The 20,669-nt window shown below is 44.7% G+C and overlaps 1 protein-coding gene across 1 annotated transcript; it reads right to left on the reverse strand.

Annotated features, from left to right (window-relative positions):
• Positions 1-2,466: 2,466 nt before the first annotated feature.
• On the reverse strand, positions 2,467-13,419 carry LOC144510331 (immunoglobulin kappa light chain-like). Its single transcript, XM_078239770.1, has 8 exons — positions 13,257-13,419; positions 12,316-12,648; positions 11,896-12,225; positions 4,781-4,882; positions 4,648-4,678; positions 4,376-4,422; positions 3,095-3,144; positions 2,467-2,990 (listed from the first exon to the last, which is right to left on the reverse strand). The coding sequence occupies exons 1-8, from the start codon at positions 13,309-13,311 to the stop codon at positions 2,913-2,915; spliced, it is 1,026 nt and encodes a 341-aa protein (XP_078095896.1). The 5' UTR covers positions 13,312-13,419; the 3' UTR covers positions 2,467-2,912.
• Between the last annotated feature and the right edge of the window lie 7,250 nt (positions 13,420-20,669).

The following is a 20,669-nucleotide window of genomic DNA, read 5'->3' on the forward strand; positions in this document are numbered from 1 at the left end:
AAAAAATCGGACCTCTGAGGGACAAAAGTGGGGAATTATGCTTGGAGCCCAAAGAAGTAGGGGAGATCCTAAATGAATACTTTGCGTCGGTATTCACAAAGGAGAGGGATGTGTTGACTGGGAATGTCTCGGAGGGGAGTGTTGAACCGTTGGAGAAAATCTCCATTACAAAGGAGGAAGTGTTAGGTTTGTTAGAGAATTTAAAGTCTGACAAATCCCCAGGGCCTGATGGAGTCTATCCAAGGCTGCTCAGGGAGACGAGAGATGAAATCGTTGGGCCTCTGATGCAAATCTTTGTCTCGTCACTGGACGCAGGTGAGGTCCCAGAGGATTGGAGGGTAGCTAATGTGGTCCCGTTATTTAAGAAGGGTAGGAAGGATAACCCGGGTAATTATAGGCCACTGAGCTTGATGTCCGTGGTGGGGAAGTTGTTGGAGAAGATTCTTAGAGATAGGATGTATGAGCATTTTGAAAGGAATAAACTCATTAACGATAGTCAGCATGGTTTTGTGAGAGGGAGGTCATGCCTCACTAACCTGGTGGAGTTTTTTGAAGAAGTGACAAAAATGGTTGACGAGGGATGGGCCGTGGACGTTGTCTATATGGACTTTAGTAAAGCGGTTGACAAAGTCCCTCATGGCAGGCTGGTGAAAAAGGTTGGATCCCATGGGATAAAGGGGGAGGTGGCAAGATGGGTGTAGAACTGGCTTGGTCACAGAAGACAGAGGGTGGTGGTGGAAGGGTCTTTTTCCGGCTGGAGGCCTGTGACGAGTGGTGTTCCGCAGGGCTCTGTATTGGGACCTCTGCTGTTTGTGATTTATATAAATGATCTGGAAGAAGGAGTAACTGGGGTGATCAGTAAGTTTGCGGACGACACAAAATTGGCAGGACTTGCAGATAGTGAGGAGCATTGTCAGAAGCTACAGAAGGATATAGATAGGCTGAAAATTTGGGCAAAGAAATGGCAGATGGAGTTCAATCCTGATAAATGCGAAGTGATGCATTTTGGTAGAAATAATGTAGGGAGGAGCTATATGATAAATGGCAGAACCAGAAAGGGTGTAGATACGCAGAGGGACCTGGGTGTGCAAGTCCACAGTTCCTTGAAAGTGACGTCACAGGTGGAGAAGGTGGTGAAGAAGGCATATGGCATGCTTGCCTTTATAGGACGGGGCATAGAGTATAAAAGTTGGGGTCTGATGTTGCAGATGTATAGAACGTTGGTTCGGCCGCATCTGGAATACTGCATCCAGTTCTGGTCGCCACACTACCAGAAGGATGTGGAGGCTTTGGAGAGAGTACAGAGGAGGTTTACCAGGATGTTACCTGGTATGGAGGGGCTTAGTTATGAGGAGAGATTGGGTAAACTGGGGTTGTTCTCCCTGGAAAGACGGAGGATGAGGGGAGACTTAATAGAGGTGTATAAAATTATGAAATGCATAGATTGGGTGAACGGTGGGAAGCTTTTCCCCAGGTCGGTGGTGACGTTCACGAGGGGTCATAGGTTCAAGGTGAAGGGGGGGAGGTTTAACACAGATATCAGACGGACATATTTTACACAGAGGCTGGTGGGGGCCTGGAATGCGCTGCCAGGCAAGGTGGTGGAGGCGAGTACACTGGGAACGTTTAAGACTTATCTAGACAGCCATATGAACGGACTGGAAATGGAGGGATACAAAAGAATGGTCTAGTTTGGACCAGGGAGCGGCGCGGGCTTGGAGGGCCGAACGGCCTGTTCCTTTGCTGTATTGTTCTTTGTTCTTTGTTCTTGTTGAGTCAGACACGTCCCCCAAGCAAGCCAACGTCGCTTGAAAATTAACACTTATCTCCTAGCTCCCTCTCCAATGCCTTGCCGCCTGTTCCTCGCTTGTCAAGAGTTACACCAAACCCCGGTGACCTCTGGCAGCGATGTGACTGGATATCACTTGGCCACTGGATCTGCGGTCGGGTTTGACTCCCGGTTTGTGTCACTGCCTGTACAGAGTTTGTACGTTTTCCTCGTGCGTCCGTTTCCTCCGGGACCTCCGGTTTCTTCCCACAGTCCGAAAGACGTGCTGGTTAGGTGCATTGACCATGCTAAATTCACCCTCAGTGTACCCGAACAGGCGTTGGAGTGTGGCAACGAGGGGATTTTCAAATAATTTCATTGCAGTGTTAATATAAGCCTACTTGTGACTAATAAACAATCAACTTAAATAAATGAATAAACTAATGACATTCCAGTTAAATTATTTGCATCATCATTGGTTTTTCGCCTGCTTTGTGTCAGAACCCAGGAGCGGTGGGAAAGACATTTCCGGTTTATCCTGATAACTCTTACGCCCGTCACGAATCCCTTGTTTCCGCCGACGCCCCATTCACCAGCGCAGCGGGATTCCCGCCGGTCGTCTGAAGAGGTCAGAGAGTCGCCCCCTACTGCTCAGGCAGAGAAATCCACCAGTCACATAATCGCACAGGATTCATATTGGTAATTAAAACAGATTTCAGTTCCACTCGGATTATGTTTAAGCATAACAATTATTGGTCAATGGAAACATTTGGTGCAGTGTTAGAATCGAAGAATGATTCATTTTGCTTACATAAAGGAATTTTAAAACAAATAACAATCCCGTCATTAACTGGAGTTACAGAATCCGGATTGAAGGCTGAGGTACAAAAACAAGGAAGTCCCCAGTGTGTCATTTCACACTTGAATGACCTTACCATAGTAGAATATCTTTCACAATGCTGAAGAAAACTCGCTACACATTTGATAAAATGAGCCAGTCTTTCTAATCTGCGGCCAGTATGCGGGAAAAGTTTAGCTGTTTGAGGGGAATGTACTTGCTCCCATGTTGAATTCCACAGAGCAGAGCATACATTGGTAATTCCAGTCTCCTGCGTCATACATCACAGACAAAATTCCCCGATTCTCATTTCCGGTTCTTCTTTTTTGACCTTTTTTCCAATGCAGCCAAATCCAGGGAGGCGTAGAGGGGTCCACCCTGAGACTGGGAAATATATTCAACAGAAATGATCGAAGTGGTTAAAATAATGGGCTTTTACCCCAAATTAATTCCAATGCATTTTATTACAAGGGGTTCAATGCACTCACCTGTATTCCACGCTGCGTTTTCAAGTTTCTGTCTGTTTGACGGTGATCCCCTGTGGGTTAAGCATTAAACTATGAATTTAGATATCACCCAACCTATACAATCTATAATTACATAAAGACATCGCGTACCGATATGCCAAAAATGTAAAGTTTATTTAACAGTGTCACAAGTGGACTTACTTGCAAAGAAGTTACTGTCTAAATCCTCTCGTCGTCATGCTCTGGCGCCTGTTCAGCCACACTGAGGGAGAATTTAACATCACCAACGCACCTAACCAGCACATCTTTCGGACTGTGGGGGGAAACTGGAGCATCCGGAGGAAACGCATGCAGACAGTGACCCAAGCCGGGAGTCGAACACGGATTCGTCACGCTGTGAGGCAGCTGCGCTAACCACTGTGCCACCGTGCCACCCCAATATGTTGACAGGCCACAATCATTAACACACAGCCACTTAAATTTTGCCAACACGGCAGATCTGCCACAACGTTTCATTGTCAGTTAGACACAGCTCTGGAGACGAAGCGGATCAAAGGATCAAACGGGTGAAGCCGTGGTCAGGCTATTCAGTTGGGTGATCAGCCATGACCATAGTGGATGGCGGAGCAGAATCAAAGGACAGGATGGCATCATCCTGCTCCTAGTTTGTATGTGTCTATGTTATGTGGCAAATGCTTGATTGAGGAAAATCTCACACCAGTACTTGTCACTGACTGTCCACCTGGTATACCACTACCTGTATTAATATCAACAATTTTCCCTTTATTGAAACCAACAGATACATTAGTGATTGTTGAACTTGAGGAGGATCAAGATATTGAATTTGATGATCAGCCATGATCATAATGAATAGCAGAGCAGGTTCGAAGTACCGAATGGCGTACTCCTCCTTCTTGTTTCTATGTTAACAAATGTAGGCAGATAACGGGCAATCATCAGTTAACTGCAGCATTCTCCATAAAAGGGCTCCAACCAATCGGAGTCCTTTTGGTAAACAGGGAAATAGTGTGTCAGGAAGAATGCACAATTGTTCCCCTTACATATGTTATTCTTGTGTTTTTTTGCTGATGAACACAAGGCCAAAAGCCTGGACGATGTGTTTTTTTCAGCAAAACTCAAGTAGTGCAGTTATTCAAATTTTCTTTCAAACAAGTCTCAGCAGTTAACTGTCAGCACCAATGCACTGGCACGTTCTCCATAGGAACGCGTATGCCAATTAACTTCCACTTCAATTCTTTCATTCGGATACTTAATCTCCGCTAACATTTCAAAGAAACCTACCCATGTGTCGCTCCTTACGTCCCTCGTGCTGCCTTCTCTCGCTCAAGCTAAAATTGGATGTGGGAAAAGAACACCAAACAAATGTTAGATCTTGGCTATTCTATCTCAGGTGCTGCACCTTGTTGAAAATAGGATTGTCTCGTGATCTTACAGAAATCATAGAAAATAGAGACTCACACCGCTGGAATCAGTTTGCAAATTGAAACTCGTTTGACAAAATGTAAAACAGAGAAAGGTGGACGATGGTGAACTTTGCACATGGTTCTACTCACGTTTCATTGTGGGATCCCCTGTCTCTGTCTTCTAAAATAGAAGAACATATGATTAGCTGATTAAAAACTACAAAGAGGAAATCGTATTGGAGAAACAGGTATTAAAATATTCCAGATAATTATGAATCCTCACCTGATGTGTCATTTTTACAACTCCAAATGGAAATAAGGACCAACAGTAGAATCAGTATGACCAGGACAGTAATTCCAATATAAATCGTCTGTCTGCACCATTCTATAGAGAAAAAACACTTAGAAACTGTCATCAGTCAAATCATTCCTTTCCGGGGTTCACTGAAGGGAAACGTGACCCAGTTAAAAAGGTGGAGTCACCAAAGCGGTGGGTAAATGTGGAAACTAAAACACAGTTAGTGGAATGGATAGTGGAGAATGAACACACAGAATGGAATTGATGGCAAAATATTTGCTAGTGGATATCAACTAATTAACAACACTATCAGAGTTGCCAATATTCACAGTGTATCAGAATGTATAATACCTTACGACCATAAGATATAGGAGCAGAATTAGGCCACTCGGCTAATCGAGTCTGCTCCGCCATTCAATCATAGCTGATATTTTTCTCATCTCCATTCTCCTGCCTTTTCCCCATAACCCCGAATCCCTTATTAATCAAGAACCAATCTGCCTCTGTTCTAAAGAGATTCAATGACCTGCCCTTCACAGCCCACTACATCAAAGATTCACCACTCTCTGGCTAAAGAAATTGCTCCTCATCTCTGTTTTAAAGGATCGCCCCTTTAGCCTGAGGTTGTGCAACCTGATTCTAGTTTTTCCTACTAGTGGAAACATCCTCTCCACGTCCACTCTATCCAGGCCTCGCAGTATCCTCTAAGGTTTAATAAGATCCCCCCTCATCCTTCGACACTCCAACGAGAACAGACCCAGAGTCCTCAACTGTTCCTCCTACGACAAGGTATTCATTCCAGGGATCATTCTTGTGAACCTCCTCTGGACCCTTTCCAAGTCCAACACTTCTTTCCTTAGACACGATGAAAGCATCATAGAAAATTATTATTTGTGAACAGAGTCATGGAAGGATAATGGCCAGAAGGAATCTAGTCGACCCATCCTTCCAATGTTGTCTCTTTGACTGTCCCAACTCCAACTCCTCGTTTCACCCATGGTCCTGGAAACGAATCCCCGTCAAGTATTTGCTCAATTCTCCTTTTGGAAATTCCTATTGAATCTGTGCACTCCGCCTTTTCCAGATCCTCCTTCCAGATCCCAAAACGCCATTGTGTATAAAAAAATCATCAGAGCATTGAGTACAGGAGTTGAGACGTAATGTTACAACTGTACGAGAAATCAGGAAGGCCACATCTGGAGTACTGCGTATAATTCTGGTCGCCCTGCCATAGGAAGGATGTTATTAAACTGGGAACGGTGCACAAAAAGATTTACAATGATGTTACCGGGACTCGAAGATTTGAATTATAAGCAGAGGCTGGATAGGCTGGGACCTTTTTTTCCTGAGCGTAGGACGATGAGGGGTGAACTTAGAGAAATGTATAAAATCATGAGATGCATAAATAAGGTGAGTAGCCAATGTCTTTTCCTCAGGGTAGGGGAGTCCAAAACTAGAGGGGATAGATTTAAAGTGAGAGGGGAAAGATTGGAAAGGGACATGAGGGACAAGTTTTTCCACACAGAGGGTGGTGCATATTCGGAATGAGCTGCCAGAGGTGGTGGTAGAGGCGGGAAGAATTACAACATTTAAAAGACATTTGAACAGGTACACGGATGGGAAAGGATTAGACGAATATGGGTCAAACGCTGGCAAATGGGAGTAGTTCAGATTAGGAAGCCTGGTCGAGATAGATTGGATGGGCAGAAGGGCCTGTTTCGGTGCTGTATATCTCTACGACTCGATATCTCTCTCTCGCTCTTTGTACCAAGCCTCTTCAGTCTGTGTCCCCCTGGTTACTGACCCTACTGTCGACACATGCTGACCCTACTTTCAGTGGAAGAGATTCTCAATTTTTTTTTACTAATCAAATGGTCTCATGTTTGGAACTTCGATTACATGTCTTAACCTTGATTGCTCGAAGGAGTACAAGCCCAGCTCTTCCCCTCTCTCCACTTTAACTGAATTCACTCATTCCCAGTACCATCCTGGTAATTCTGCTTTGTGTCTTCTCCAAGCGTTTGATATTCTTCTCAAAATATGGTGCTCGCCACTGAAGACAATGCTATTAACTTGGCTAAGCAGTGATTCGAATATATTTAAATTAACGTCCGAGCTTGATTTCTCAATTTTAAAAGTTCAGGATACATGTTTATGCCTTCAGCAGCCTCCTGAGTTTATCCTTCCATCGACCAAGATTTATGGAATCTCAGAATGATTGCAGCACACACGGAAACCATTTAGCTGATGCTGGAAAGACGGAGGCTAAGGGGCGACCTGATAGAAGAAGTTTATAAAATTATGAGACCAATTGATAAGGTAAAGAGTTAGAAGCCTTTCCTCAAGTACAGGAATGACAATTACAAGGGGGCACAATTTCAAAGTAAGGGGGAAATGTTGAGTGGAGATGTGCGGGGTGGCGAGGCCCTGGAATGCACTGCCATGTGAGGTGGTTGAGGCAGACACGTCAGCGACATTTAAGACTTATTTGGATAGACACATGAACGGGGGTGGTGCGACGGGGGTGGGGGGTAGAGGGCGGGGAGTGGGTGGGGGTGGAGGGTGGAGGAGGGGTACAGGCGGTTGGTCTAGATAGGACAACGTGATCGGTGCATGTTGGTGGGCCGAAGGGCCTGTTCCTGTGTTGTACAGTTCTTTATCTTTGTTGTTTGGTATCTGCACTACAGTTCCCCAAGAACAACTCTGTCACATTCCTCTAATATTCCCCTCGACCTTGCTTTTTTTTACCCATTCCATATAATTCTCCAATTCGCTGTGGGCAGCATCGAGTGATTGGGCCTCCAGTGCAGTTCCAGATACTGCATTTCAGATCCTCACTATTCGCTGCACATTAAATGGCAGAATGAAAAAAAGATGAAGTGGAAGTTAATTGGTGGAGGCGTTGCCATGGGCACCAGTGGAAATGGCCGGGAGCTTTAGGTTTCTAGGTGTTCATATTACCAACAATCTGCCTTGGTCCCTCCACGCCGACGCTTTCGTTAAGAAAGCCGACCAATGCCTTTGCTTTCTCAGCGGGTTAAGGAAATTCGGAATTTCCGTTACTCCTCTCACCAATTTTCACAGATGCAGTATAGAAAGCATCCTTTAGGGGGGTATCACAGCATGGTATGTCTCCTTCTCTGTCCAAGGCCACAAGAATCTACAATGGGTTATGAACGAAGCCCAATCCCATCGCGCAAACCAGCCTCCCATCCATTGACTCCATCTACACTTCCCACTGCCTCGGAAAAGCGGCCACCATAACCAAGGACCCCATGCACCCCGGATATTCTCTCTTCCACCTTCTTCGTCGGGAAAAAAAATATAAAAGTCTGCGGTCACGTATCAATCGTAACAAGAACAGCTTCTTCCCTGCTGCCATCAGACTTTTGAATGGAATTGCTATATTTTCAGTTGATCTTTCTCGACAGGTTAGTTATGACTGTCGCTCGAGATTCTACACACTCTCCTTTCCTTTTCCCCATGTACTCTACAAATGTTGCGCTTTGTATAGCACGCAAGATACAATACTTTTCACTGTATCCCAATACATGTGACAATAATAAATCAAATCTATATGGTCTATGAACGGTATGCTTTGTCTTTATAGCGTGCAAGATACAATACTTTTCACTGTATCCCAATACATGTGACAATAATAAATCAAATCTATATGGTCTATGAACGGTATGCTTTGTCTTTATAGCGTGCAAGATACAATACTTTTCACTGTATCCCAATACATGTGACAATAATAAATCAAATCAAATCTACGTACTCTATGAACGGAATGCTTTGTCTGTATAGCGCGCAACAAACAATACTTTTCAATTTATCCCAATACATGTCACAATAATAAATGAATTCAAATCCACGTACTCTTTAAACGGTATGCTTTGTCTGTATAGTGCGCAAGAATCAATACTTTCCACATTAGCCCGATATGTGTGACAATAATAAATCAAATCAAGTCAAATCAAATTGATGGGGACTGACATTTAACTGTCATTAATGCCGCCATTGTTTCTTTTGCCAATCCATTTAAATTCTCGGCCCTCTCCGCCTTTGTGAATCGTTTCATCTTCGCTGCTCTGTCCAGACTATTCAGGATTTTCACCACATTTCTCACATCTCCTCTTCACCTTCAGCTATTTCAGGAAACCAGCCCTTGCTTGTCAACGCTGTCCAGTTGACTGAATTTCCTCATCTTTATGACCATTTAGTGAATATTTCTTTCTGCACTCTCTTCATATTTCTCATAAATTGTGGTGCTATTAACTGAACACAGTTAAGACCGAATCAGAATTCTGCAAAATGTTGCGATTGATTTGATGTATCATTATTGTCACATCTATTGGTATGGAGTGAAGCGTAGTGTTTCTTGTGCACTATACAACAACATTTACATTTCACAGCATACATAGATTTGATTTGATTTGGTTTGACTTATTCTTGTCACACCTATTGGGATACAGTGAAAAACTTTCCCTCTTGCGCGCTACACAGACAAAACATACCGTTCACAGAGTACATAGGGGAGAAATAAATGAGAGGATGCAGAATATATTGTCACCTTCATAGCGAGGGAGTAGAGGAAGATCAGCTTGATATAAGGTAAAAGCAAAATACTGCGGATGCTGGAATCTGAAAGAAAAACAGAAAATACTGGAAAATCTCAGCAGGTCTGACAGCGTCTGAGGGTAAACACTGTAAGAAGTTTACCCCAGTTTACCCCAATCCAACGCCGGCATCTCCACATCAGCGTCTGAGGGGACAGAATAGAACCAAAGTTTCGAGCCTATTTGACTTTTCGTCAGAGCTTTGAAGAAGGGTCACCTAGACTCGAAGTGTTGGCTCAATTCTCTCCCCACAGATGCTGTCAGACCTTTTGAGATTTTCCAGCATTTTTTGGGTTGGCATAAGTATGTCCATTCAAAAGTCTGATGGCAGAAAGAAAGAAAACTGTTCTTGAGTCGGTTGGTACGTGATCTCAAACTTTTGTATCTTTTTCGCGACGAAAGAAGGTGGAAGAGAGAATGTCCGGGGTGAGTGGGCTCCTCGATTATGCTGGCAGCTTTTCTAAGGCAGCGAGAAGTGTCGACTTGCTTCACTCCTTTTAGATTTTGTGACTCGATTTCGAAATCTCTGGATCTTCTATGCTTTCCTAACCGCCTGTCATCTCCAATGATCTGCAGGTGGCAGCATGGTGGTAGTACTGCTGCCTCACAGCGCCAGGGAGCCACGTTCGATTCCCGCCTTGGGTGCCTGTCTGTGTGGAGTTAGCACATTTCCCCCCTCTCTACATGTCTTTCCTTCGTGTGCTCTGTTTTTCCCCACAGTCCAAAGATGGGCAGGTTAGTTGGATTGGCCATGCTAAATTGCCCCTCGGTGTCCATCAATGTGTTGTTTAGTTGGATTGGCCAAGCTAAATTGCCCCTTAGTGTGCAGCAATTTGCGGTTTAGATGGATTGGCCATGCTAAATTGCTCCTTAGTTGTCCAGAATGCGAATGTTAGGTGGATTTGTCATGCTAAACTGCCTCTTAGTGTCCCAAGTTGTGTAGGTTAGGGGAATTCGCGGGTAAATACGTGGGGTTACCGGGATCGGGCCTGGGTAAGATGAGAGTCGGTGAAGGCTTGATGAAATAAATGTCTTCCTTCTGCGCTGTAGGATTGTATGATTTGTATAGATTCACGGCCAGGCAATTATTTACCGTGCGACGGATGATTTGGAATCGTTTCCAACAATCCAAGTTCAATATTTGCTCTTAATTCATATAAAAGAGAAGCATTGGGGGAGACTTAGTCCATTCAGCCCATCGAGTTTATTTCCATATGATCATGGCTGATTAATAATGATGTACAAAGTTACTGACATCAGGATGCAAAATTTAAATGAAACTTATGTATGAGGAGGTAGTTATAGATTGATCAATAGGCTTCCTGGAGTAAAATGAAGTAATTTATTAACCGCTTTTCTGGGCAAAGATGTCAATTTCACCTCTTGTCTATTGTCTTTTTGTAAGTTACCTGCAGTGTAGAACTGATCTCACCCCATTCCGAGATTCACTTCCCGAAAAGGAAGGAGGGAGCAAATAATAACCTTTAAAAGGGACATCACATCTTGACATGAAGGAGAAAACTTGAAAGGGCTGGGGGTAAAATGGTGGGCAGAATAGCACAGCTCTTTCGAAGAGAGAGTCTCGGCATAATGAGCTGAATGAGATCGTTCTGGGTGCATTGCTCAAAGATCTTACATGTTTTCAGAAATATAAAGTGAAACGGGAAGTGTGTATCAAAGACGAATACATTTTTGGCAGGTGCAATTCTAATGCAGTCTGACATATTTTAACAATTGAACGCACACCCACACTTTGATAAATATCTATCTATCTCACACATACCCTCAGATATTTATCTACACACGCACATGGAGACACAAACGCTTAGATATCTATCTATCTATCTATCTATATTATATATCTCGATATACACGCGCTCAGGCATATATCATTATAAACTCACGCTCAGATATTTATCTATATACACACACACTCAGCTATAAAACTATATACATACAAGCTCAGATACACAACTATATACACAGACGTTCAGAGTTATACTTATGCACACGCACGTCTAAGTCTGAGATCACCACCGACCTATTCAAGAACAGCTTCTTCCCTGCTGCCATCGGGCTTTCGAATTAATCTACCTTATATTAAGCTGAACTTTCTCTACACGCTAACTATGACTGTAACACTACATTCTGCACCCTCTCCTTTCATTCTCCCCTGCGGACTCTATGAACGGCATGCTTTGTCTGCATAGCGCAGAAGGAACATTACTTTTCAGTATATCCTATGTGACAATATAAATCAAATGAAATCCAACGAACATGCGATCAGATATATATCTGCACAAACACACACACACACACACACACACAGACACAGACACAGACACACACACACACTCACACACACACTCATATATACTTATACACACGCATACATATCCCCAGATGCCTGGGATCTACTAAATTAATCCAATTGACTCTAAAGTTGAACAAAAGTCTTCAATGTACAGAGTAGCATCTCACCTTTCCATTTTTCAGTTGCTTTGGGATTCGAAACACTCTTCGTCCAATATTGCCCTGGAGTCCCCAATTCAACAATACAAGTACAGACAGCGCCGCTTTTCCAGGTTTCCCCCGACACCATGACGTGACTTCTGATGCTGTAGGTCCCGTCGCCCTCCATTGTCCCGGGATCACTCGATCCCTCAGTGACCAAGCCGGAAATATTCCAGAAAATAGCAATCTGGTTGGAAGAAACTCCACTGACCAAACACACTAAGGGCACGGTATCATTCACATCCAGCTGAGCCGGCGGGACAAATATCAGCACAGCCGTCTTCTTCGTAGAACTGTCTGGACAGAGATTGGGACACAGTTCACGATTAATTCACACCAAATGGCGTTGCTGTGCAGAATCTGAATTCATTTCACTTGCTCTCTTACCTCCAACCAGCAGTGTTGGTCCATTCTGAAGCGGTTGATAGCCATCCCGTTCAGCACAGTAGTAGGAACCCGAGTCATTCGCCTGAACATTGCGAATTTCCAGTAACAATTCACCTTTGCCGTGGCCTTTTTTTGAAATAAACTTACAACCGTCTCCCTGACAGGATTGGATATCGATTAGTTTCGGAATTTCACCAACACTTTGTTTGTACCAGAAATAGCTAGCCACGAATTCCACCTCGTAACTGTGGTGACAGGTTAAATTCACCGTCTGTCCGACTTTAGCTGTCATTGTGAAGGGCCTTTGAGGTAGAGAGGGCTCCGAATCTGTAACTAGAGAGGTTATTGACACATTACCACAGATTATTTCGACATAGAAAGCTGCCGTTTGAAAACAAAAACGCCCGTAAATGAAGAACAATCTCATTAATGTCTTCAATTATACTTCCTTAGATTTATTTTCCAAGTTGTGTTTTCTTCGCTTGAAAGGAGGAAACAGAAAACCCCTTGTACCGATCACTATGTCGCATTTGCAGTGCTGTAGCCGGGCGGCATGGTTGTTGGCACCATAGCTTCACAGCGCTCGGGACCCGGGTTCAATTGCTGGCTTGGGTCACTGTCTGTGCACGTTCTCCCCGTGCCTGCATGGGAGATTCCTCCCACTGTCCGAAAGCCGTGCTGGTTAGGTGCATTGACCGTGCGAAATTCTGCCTCTTTGTACCAGCACTGACGCGGGAGTATGGCGACTCCGGGCTTTTCACAGTAACTTCATTGCAGTGTCGATGTAAAAGTAAAGATTATTTATTAGTCACAAGTAAGGCTCCCATTAACCCTATAATGAAGTTACTGTGAAATTCTCCTGGAAGCCGACTTGTGACACGAATGCTTAAAAACTAATTTTGCTGCTGCCATTTTAAATGTCTCACCTGGCAAATACTCACCATGAGCCCGCAACACGTGGAGAATGAGTATCAGGGATAAAGATTGCTGGGACATTTTGCAGAGGTGAGCAATATCTCCCTGTTTCCACTCACCAGTTTATTTTTGCTGAGCGGCCAAGGACTGACCTGGTCTCAGTCCCAGTTAATTGTTGCACTTTGAGATTGGGCGGAAACTATGACAAGAGACACAATGGAAAGTATGACACAATGCTGGTGGCGTAGCGCTGCGGAATGCGACATGCATTTGACGCACTGTGGTCGCCGCCGACGTGTCACAATGGTCAAGTGATAGAATATCCACGCAGAGTTTGACTGGTTTGTCGTTCCGAGGGCATCACAAGAGTGTGGGGATATGTGCTGAATATGTAAGTTACAGTTTAATGTATTCTCAGAATGTGTGATACGGCGGCTTAGTTTAGAAAGATGAGGGCGGGGATCTCACTGAAACTTACAGAACACTGAAAAGCCTGGGTAGAGTGGATATGGAGAAGATCTTCAGAATAGAATAGAATAGAATCACTGCAATGCAGAAGGAGGCCATTTAGCCCATCGAGGCTGCACTGACAATGACCCCACTCCGGAACGCCACCTTACACTCCGAGCCCGCCGACACTAAGGGGCAATTTTGCATGGCCAATCCAACTAACCCATACATCTTTGGATTGTGTGAGGAAACTGGGGCACCGACAGGAATCCCATGCAGACGCGGGGAGAATGTGCAAACTCCACACATTCACCCAAGGCCGGAATTGGACCCGAGTCCCTGGTGCTGTGAAGCAGCAGTGCTAACCACTGTGCCACCGTCCATCAGTTGGAGAGACTCGCCTCCGAGTGCACAGACTCAGAGTAAAGGGTTGACCCTTTAGCACCGAGAAGAGAAGGAATTCCTTCAGCCAGGGAGACGTTAATCTGTGCAATTTATTGCCACAAAAGGCCGTGGAGGCCAAGTCATTGAGTGTATTTAAGACAGAGATAGGTAAGTTCTTGATTGGTAAGTGGTTCAAAGATTTAGAGGAAAAGGCGGGAGAATGGGGTTGAGAAACATATCAGCCATGATCGAATGGCAGAGCAGACTCGATGCAGAATGGCGTAATTATGGTCCTTTATCCTATGGGCTTATGGCTTGGCCAACATGTATTAACCATCTCTATGATCCGATTGATTGATGGTGTTGAGTTGTCTTTTTAGAACATAGAGTATATATCATAGAAGTGTACAGCACTTCGATGTTGTGCTGAACATGGCGGAAATTAAACTAATCTCTTCTGCCTGACCTTGGTCCATACCAAAGATGTGCGGGTTAGGTTGATTGGCCATGCTAAAAATTGCCCTTAGTGTCCTGAGATGTGTAGATTAGAGGGATTAGTGGGTAAATATGTAGGGATATGGGGGTAGGGCCTGGGTGGGATTGTGGTCGGTGCAGACTCGATGGGCCGAATGGCCTCTTTCTGTACTGTAGGATTTCTATGATTTCTATGATATCCCCCTGTTCTTTGCATATTCATGTCCTTATCTAAAATCCCCTTAAACGCCCCTGTCGGATCTGCCTCCAACACCACCTCAGACAGCGCGTTCCAGACACTTAGCACTCTCTGTGTAAACAATTTGTTCCTCACTTCTCCTTTGAACTTTCCCCCTCTCACCTTAAGTGCATGCCCCTTAGTATTTGACATTTCAAACCTGAGAAAAAAGGATTTTGAGTGCCAACTCTATTCATGACTATGATAATTTTTATAGACTTCTATCGGTTCTCCCCTCAGCCTTCACTGCTCCAGAGAAAACAACTTCTGCATCTTCTCTGTGGTAGTCCATGTGCTACATCAGCAGTGCTAAATAAGGAGCGAGGACCACCATTTTGACCACGCCGTAGTGAAGGAACGACAATAGATTTCCAACATATTGCCTCTGATTGGGAGGGGAGTTGATGGCGATGGTGTCCACATGCATCCACTCTCTTTGTCCTTCAGGGCCAATAAGGTGTGGATTTGCAAAGTGAATGACAGGAATATAGATTGAATGCAATAGTACACACTATGAGCTATTCTGAAAAAAACTTTATTTTTACAATTATTGATATAGAAACATAGGCAACATAAGCAAGAAGAGCTCATTTGGCACTTTGTACCTGCTCCGCCACTCAGTTTGGTCAAAGCTAATCATCAAATTCAATGTCCTGATCCCCCCCTTTCCCCCATATTCCTCTTTAGCCCCAAGAGCTATTTCTTCTAATTCCTCGAACTCCTTGTGGATTCAGAACTGGCTTGCCTGCAGAAAGCAGAGAGTGGTTGTCGACGGGTCTTTTTCTGAATGGAGGTCGGTCACCAGTGGATTGCCCCAGGGATCTGCTCTGGGACCCTTGCTGTTTGTCAATTTCATAAATGACCTGGATGAGGAAGTGGAGGGATGGGTTGGTAAGTTTGCCGACGACACGAAGGTTGGTGGTGTTGTGGATAGGTTGGAGGGATGTCAGAAACTGCAGCATGACATTGATAGGATGCAAGACTGGGCGGAGAAGTGGCAGATGGACTTCAATCCGGATAAATGTGTAGTGGTCCATTTTGGCAGGTCAAATGGGATGAAGGAGTACAATATCAAGGGTAAGACTCTTAGCAGTGTAGAGGATCAGAAGGACCTTGGGGTACGGGTCCATAGGACTCTTAAATCGGCCTTGCAGGTGGAGGAGGTGGTTAAGAAGGCGTATGGTGTGCTGGCTTTCATCAATCGAGGGATTGAGTTTAGGAGTCGGGAGATAATGATGTAGCTTTATAAGACCCAATTGGAGTACTGGTGCTCAGTTCTGGTCGCCTCATTACAGGAGGGATGTGGAAATGATTGAAAGGGTGCAGAGAAGATTTACAAGGATGTTGCCTGGATTGGTTGGCATGCCTTATGAGGATAGGCTGAGGGAGTTCGGTCTTTTCCCCTTGGAGAGCCGAAGGATGAGAGGTGACCTGATAGAGGTGTACAAGATGTTGAGAGGTATAGATCGGGTGGATTCTCTGAGGTTTTTCCCAGGGCTGAAATGGCTGCTCCGAGAGGACAAAAGTTCAAGGTGCTGGGGAGTAGGTACAGAGGAGATGTCAGGGGTACGTTTTTCACTCAGAGGGTGGTGGGTGAGTGGAATCGGCTGCCGTTAGTGTTGGTGGAGGCAAATTCGATAGGGTATTTTAAGAGATTTCTGGATGAGTACATGGAACTTAATAGGATTGAGGGTTCGAGGTAAGCCTATATATAAGCCTCGGTTGGTCGGGACATGACCGGCCTCTTTGTGCTGTATTTTTTCTATGTTCTATGTTCCAAATCACAAAACGTTTTGGCCTCAACAACTTTCTGTGGTAGTGAATTTCACACATTGGCCCCTCTCTGGGTGAAGACATTTCTCTCCACCTCAGTTCTAAAAGGTTTACCCCTTATCCTCAAACAATCACCACTAGTTCTGTTCACCCCCACAATCAGGACCACTCTTTCTGTATCTCCTCTGTCTAAACCTGGTGGAACTTTATAAGTTACAGCGAGACCCCCTCTCACTCTCCTTAACGCTGAAGAATTCAATCCGAACCAACTTAGTCTCTCCTCACTTGACAGACCTGTCATCTCAGGAATCAGCCTGGTGCACCTTCGCTGTCCTTCCTGTATAGCAAGGACATGCCTCCCTCAGATAAGGGCAGCCAATATTGTACACAACACTCCAGGATTATTTTTGAAATCACATAACGTTTTGGCCTCAACTACTTTATGTGGTAATGAATTCCACACTTTCATCACTCTCTGGGTGAGGAAATTTCTCCTCACTTCAGTCCAAAAACTGGGGCGGCACGGTCGCACAGTGGTTAGCACTGCTGTTTCACAGCACCAGGGACCTGCGTTTGATTCCCGGTTTTCGTCACTGTCTGTGTGGAGTATGCACGTTCTCGCCGTGCCTGCGTGGATTTCCTCTGGGTGCTCTGGGTTCCTCCCACATTCTGAAAGACGTACTAGTTCGGTGAATCGACCCGAACAGGCGCCCGACTGTGGCGACGGTGGGAATTTCAACTTTCACAGTAAGTTAATTGCAGTGTTAATATAAGCCTTACTTGTGACTAATAAATTGACTTTAAACTTGAAAAGGTTTACCCATATCCTCAAGTATGATCCCTCGTACGCGACACAACCTGCTTGCACAGAAACTGGAAAATATTGGATGGACTGTGGGTGAATACATTTGAAATGCACAGTGGCGGCCTTAATGAGTTGTTTCGATGTTCCCTGTATGTAAAGAATGCACTGCTCGCTGATTGAGGGAATAGTCATTTGTGAGTGAATCTGGGCATCTTTAACCTGTCTTCCAAACTGGGCCTTGAATAAACACATGGACCTAGTGTCGTATTTATGAGGACACTGTACATAAGGTCATTCATACAATAACCTGGTCTTTGTTCGTTGTATCAAAGCTGGCAGCAGACAGTCTGCTGCTTGCGGTTTCAAGCAGAGAGCCAAGCTGTGCCCTCGGCAGGCAGCTCTTTGCGTGCAGCATCTCAACGGTGAAAACTAGCAAACCACTGAGAGTTTCTGGCTCGAATAATTTCCCATCATTGGTGTAAAGTGGATGGAATCTTGGCTAGCGACTTCCGCCCCTCGATGTCCTCTGCACACCTCAGAACATGCGAGCCGTCCTTGTGTGTGTAGAAGCTAACAGCCGTGGCCAGAGCTAATGTGCCTCTTTGCCCTCTTTTTAGGTAATGTGCCTCTTTGCTGCCACGTCAAACCCTCTGTTGCAGGGTCGACTGACTCACTTCATTTTCATTCGAGGTCATGCACTTATGCAGGACAATTCAGGCACTCAATTCCCGGTAATGTCAGAAGCCATTCGACAAATCTCTTTATATTAAAGAAGGAGAGGCGATGGCCGAGTGGCATTATCGCTGGACTATTAATCCAGACACTCAGCTAGTGTTCTGGTGACCCTGGTTCTAATCTCGCCACGGTAGCTGGATGAGTATGAATTCAATGAAAGATATCTGGAATTCAAAGTCTCCTGATGACCATGAAACCAATGTCGATTGTCAGGAAAAACCCATCCACTTCGCAAATATCCTTTCGCGAAGGAAATCTGCTGCCCTTATCTGTTCTGGCCTACATGTTACTCCAGACTCACGGCAATGTGGTTGACTCTCAACTGCCCTCGGGCAACTAGGGATGCGCAAAAAATGCGGGACAGCCAGCGATGCCCATGTCCCATGAATGTATGATCTTTTTGTCGCAACGTGCGTTCCCCATCATTATACTGAAGATTATGTGACATGGGTTCCTGAATCGTCTGACAGAGAATTTGCACGTTTCACTGAATTCACAGCAGAACTAGGTCATGTTTCCAATGAGAGAATCCAATAAGCAGCAACATTTGCCCCATTAACAGTTCCAAGTGTTTTGTCTGTTAGAATGATGCATTTTGACCCTTTGCAATAAGTGCCACTTCATCGGAATTCTACTCTTTATTCTCATTGGAATTTCAAGTCATAAAACAGTTGATTAGGTGAGGACTGATGTTTAGCAGGCACATTTTAAAATAAATGTTTTTTTAATGTGCATTGATTTTGAACACCACTTGTAGCTCGTTTGTTCTTCCCTCAGAAATCTGAGTGAACAGCTCCCTCAAGGAAAAGTGAGCGAATGATCCATTTCATAATGTTGACCAGGAACATTGTTACTCTTTTGGTCGAGAGCGTCACCTTTCTCAGTGTGCAGATCACCAGCAATCTGTCCTGGTCCCTCCACGCCGATGCTATCGTTAGGAAAGCCCACCAACGCCTCTACTTTCTCAGATGACTGAGGAAATTCTGCATCTCTGCTACGCCTCTCACGAACTTTTACAGATGCATCATAGAAAACATCCTTTCCGAATGTCTCACAGATTGGTATGGCTCCTGCTCTGGCCAAGACTGCAAAAAACTACAAATGGTTGTGAATGAGGCCATCTGCATTTTATTGTTATCAGATAATTTAATCGAATCTGATGAACTCATTTATCTGTCACATTGGCAATTCCTGGAATAGGCTGTGGTGCATCAGCCACTGGACACTTCTAGTTGAAGTTTCTTACAACAGATTCAGCCTTGCATTTTGCACTGATGTGCTGGGCTCCGCCGTCATTGAGCTTAAAATATGATTGGAGCTTCCCAACCTGTTAACTGTCGTATTTAATACCTCTATTCCCGACTGAATGGAGCAGGACTGCAGTTGACAATGATCTGCTCATTGTGGGGCCATTTAGCTCTGTCTATCGCATTCTGCGTTCGCTGTTTGTCACACAAGTCTTCCTGTGCTGTACCTTAACGACGTTACATTTTACTTTTAAGGTTCATCTCCAGCCAGTGCATCCTTCAAGTGGATTTCAACATAAGACCATAAGACCATAAGACATAGGAGCCGAAGTAAGGCCATTCGGCCCATCGAGTCCACTCCACCAGACAATCATGGTTGATTTCAACTTCATTTACCCGCTCTCTCCCCATAGCCCTTAATTCCTCGAGAAATCAAGAATTTATCAATTTCTGTCTTGAAGACGCTCAACGTCTCGGCCTCCACAGCCCTCTGTGGCAATGAATTCCACAGACCTACCGCTCTCTGGCTGAAGAAATTTCTCCTCATCTCTGTTCTAAAGTGACTCCTTTTATTCTAAGGCTCTGCCCCCGCGTCCTAGTCTCCCCTGCTAATGGAAACAACTTCCCTACGTCCATCCTATCTGAGCCGTTCATTATCTTGTAAGTTTCTATTAGATCTCCCCTCAACCTCCTAAACTCCAATGAATATAATCCCACGATCCTCAGACGTTCATCGTATGTCAGGCCTACCATTCCTGGCATCATCCGTGTGAATCTCCGCTGGACCCGCTCCAGTGCCAGTATGTCCTTCCTGAGGTGTGGGGCCCAAAATTGCTCACAGTACTCCAAATGGGGCCTAACCAGTGCTTTATAAAGCCTCAGAAGTACATCCCTGCTTTTGTATTCCAAGCCTCTTGAGATAAATGACAACATTACATTTGCTTTCTTAATTACGGACTCAACCTGCAAGTTTACCTTTAGAGAATCCTGGACTAGGACTCCCAAGTCCCTTTGCACTTTAGCATTATGAATTTTGTCACCGTTTAGAAAATAGTCCATGCCTCTATTCTTTTTTCCAAAGTGCACGACCTCGCACTTGCCCACGTTGAATTTCATCAGCCACTTCTTGGACCACTCTCCTAAACTGTCTAAATCTTTCTGCAGCCTCCCCATCTCCTCAATACTACCTGCCCCTCCACCTATCTTTGTATCATCGGCAAACTTGGCCAGAATGCCCCCAGTCCCGTCATCGAGATCGTTAATATATATAAGGAGAACAGCTGTGGCCCCAACACTGAACCCTGCGGGACACCACTTGTCACCGGTTGCCATT

This window comes from Mustelus asterias, chromosome 23 (genome assembly GCF_964213995.1).
Source record: "Mustelus asterias chromosome 23, sMusAst1.hap1.1, whole genome shotgun sequence".
NCBI classification, from domain to species: Eukaryota; Metazoa; Chordata; class Chondrichthyes; order Carcharhiniformes; family Triakidae; genus Mustelus; species Mustelus asterias.

Excerpts from the sequence above, each read along its gene's own strand:
- LOC144510331 (XM_078239770.1), bottom strand. The coding sequence starts at position 13,311 with ATGTCCCAGCAATCTTTATCCCTGATACTCATTCTCCACGTGTTGCGG. Across the intron at positions 4,679-4,780 it reads TTGTAAAAATGACACATCAG|AAGACAGAGACAGGGGATCC; the intron begins GTGAGGATTCAT and ends CTTCTATTTTAG. Across the intron at positions 4,423-4,647 it reads AGGGGATCCCACAATGAAAC|CTTGAGCGAGAGAAGGCAGC; the intron begins GTGAGTAGAACC and ends ATCCAATTTTAG.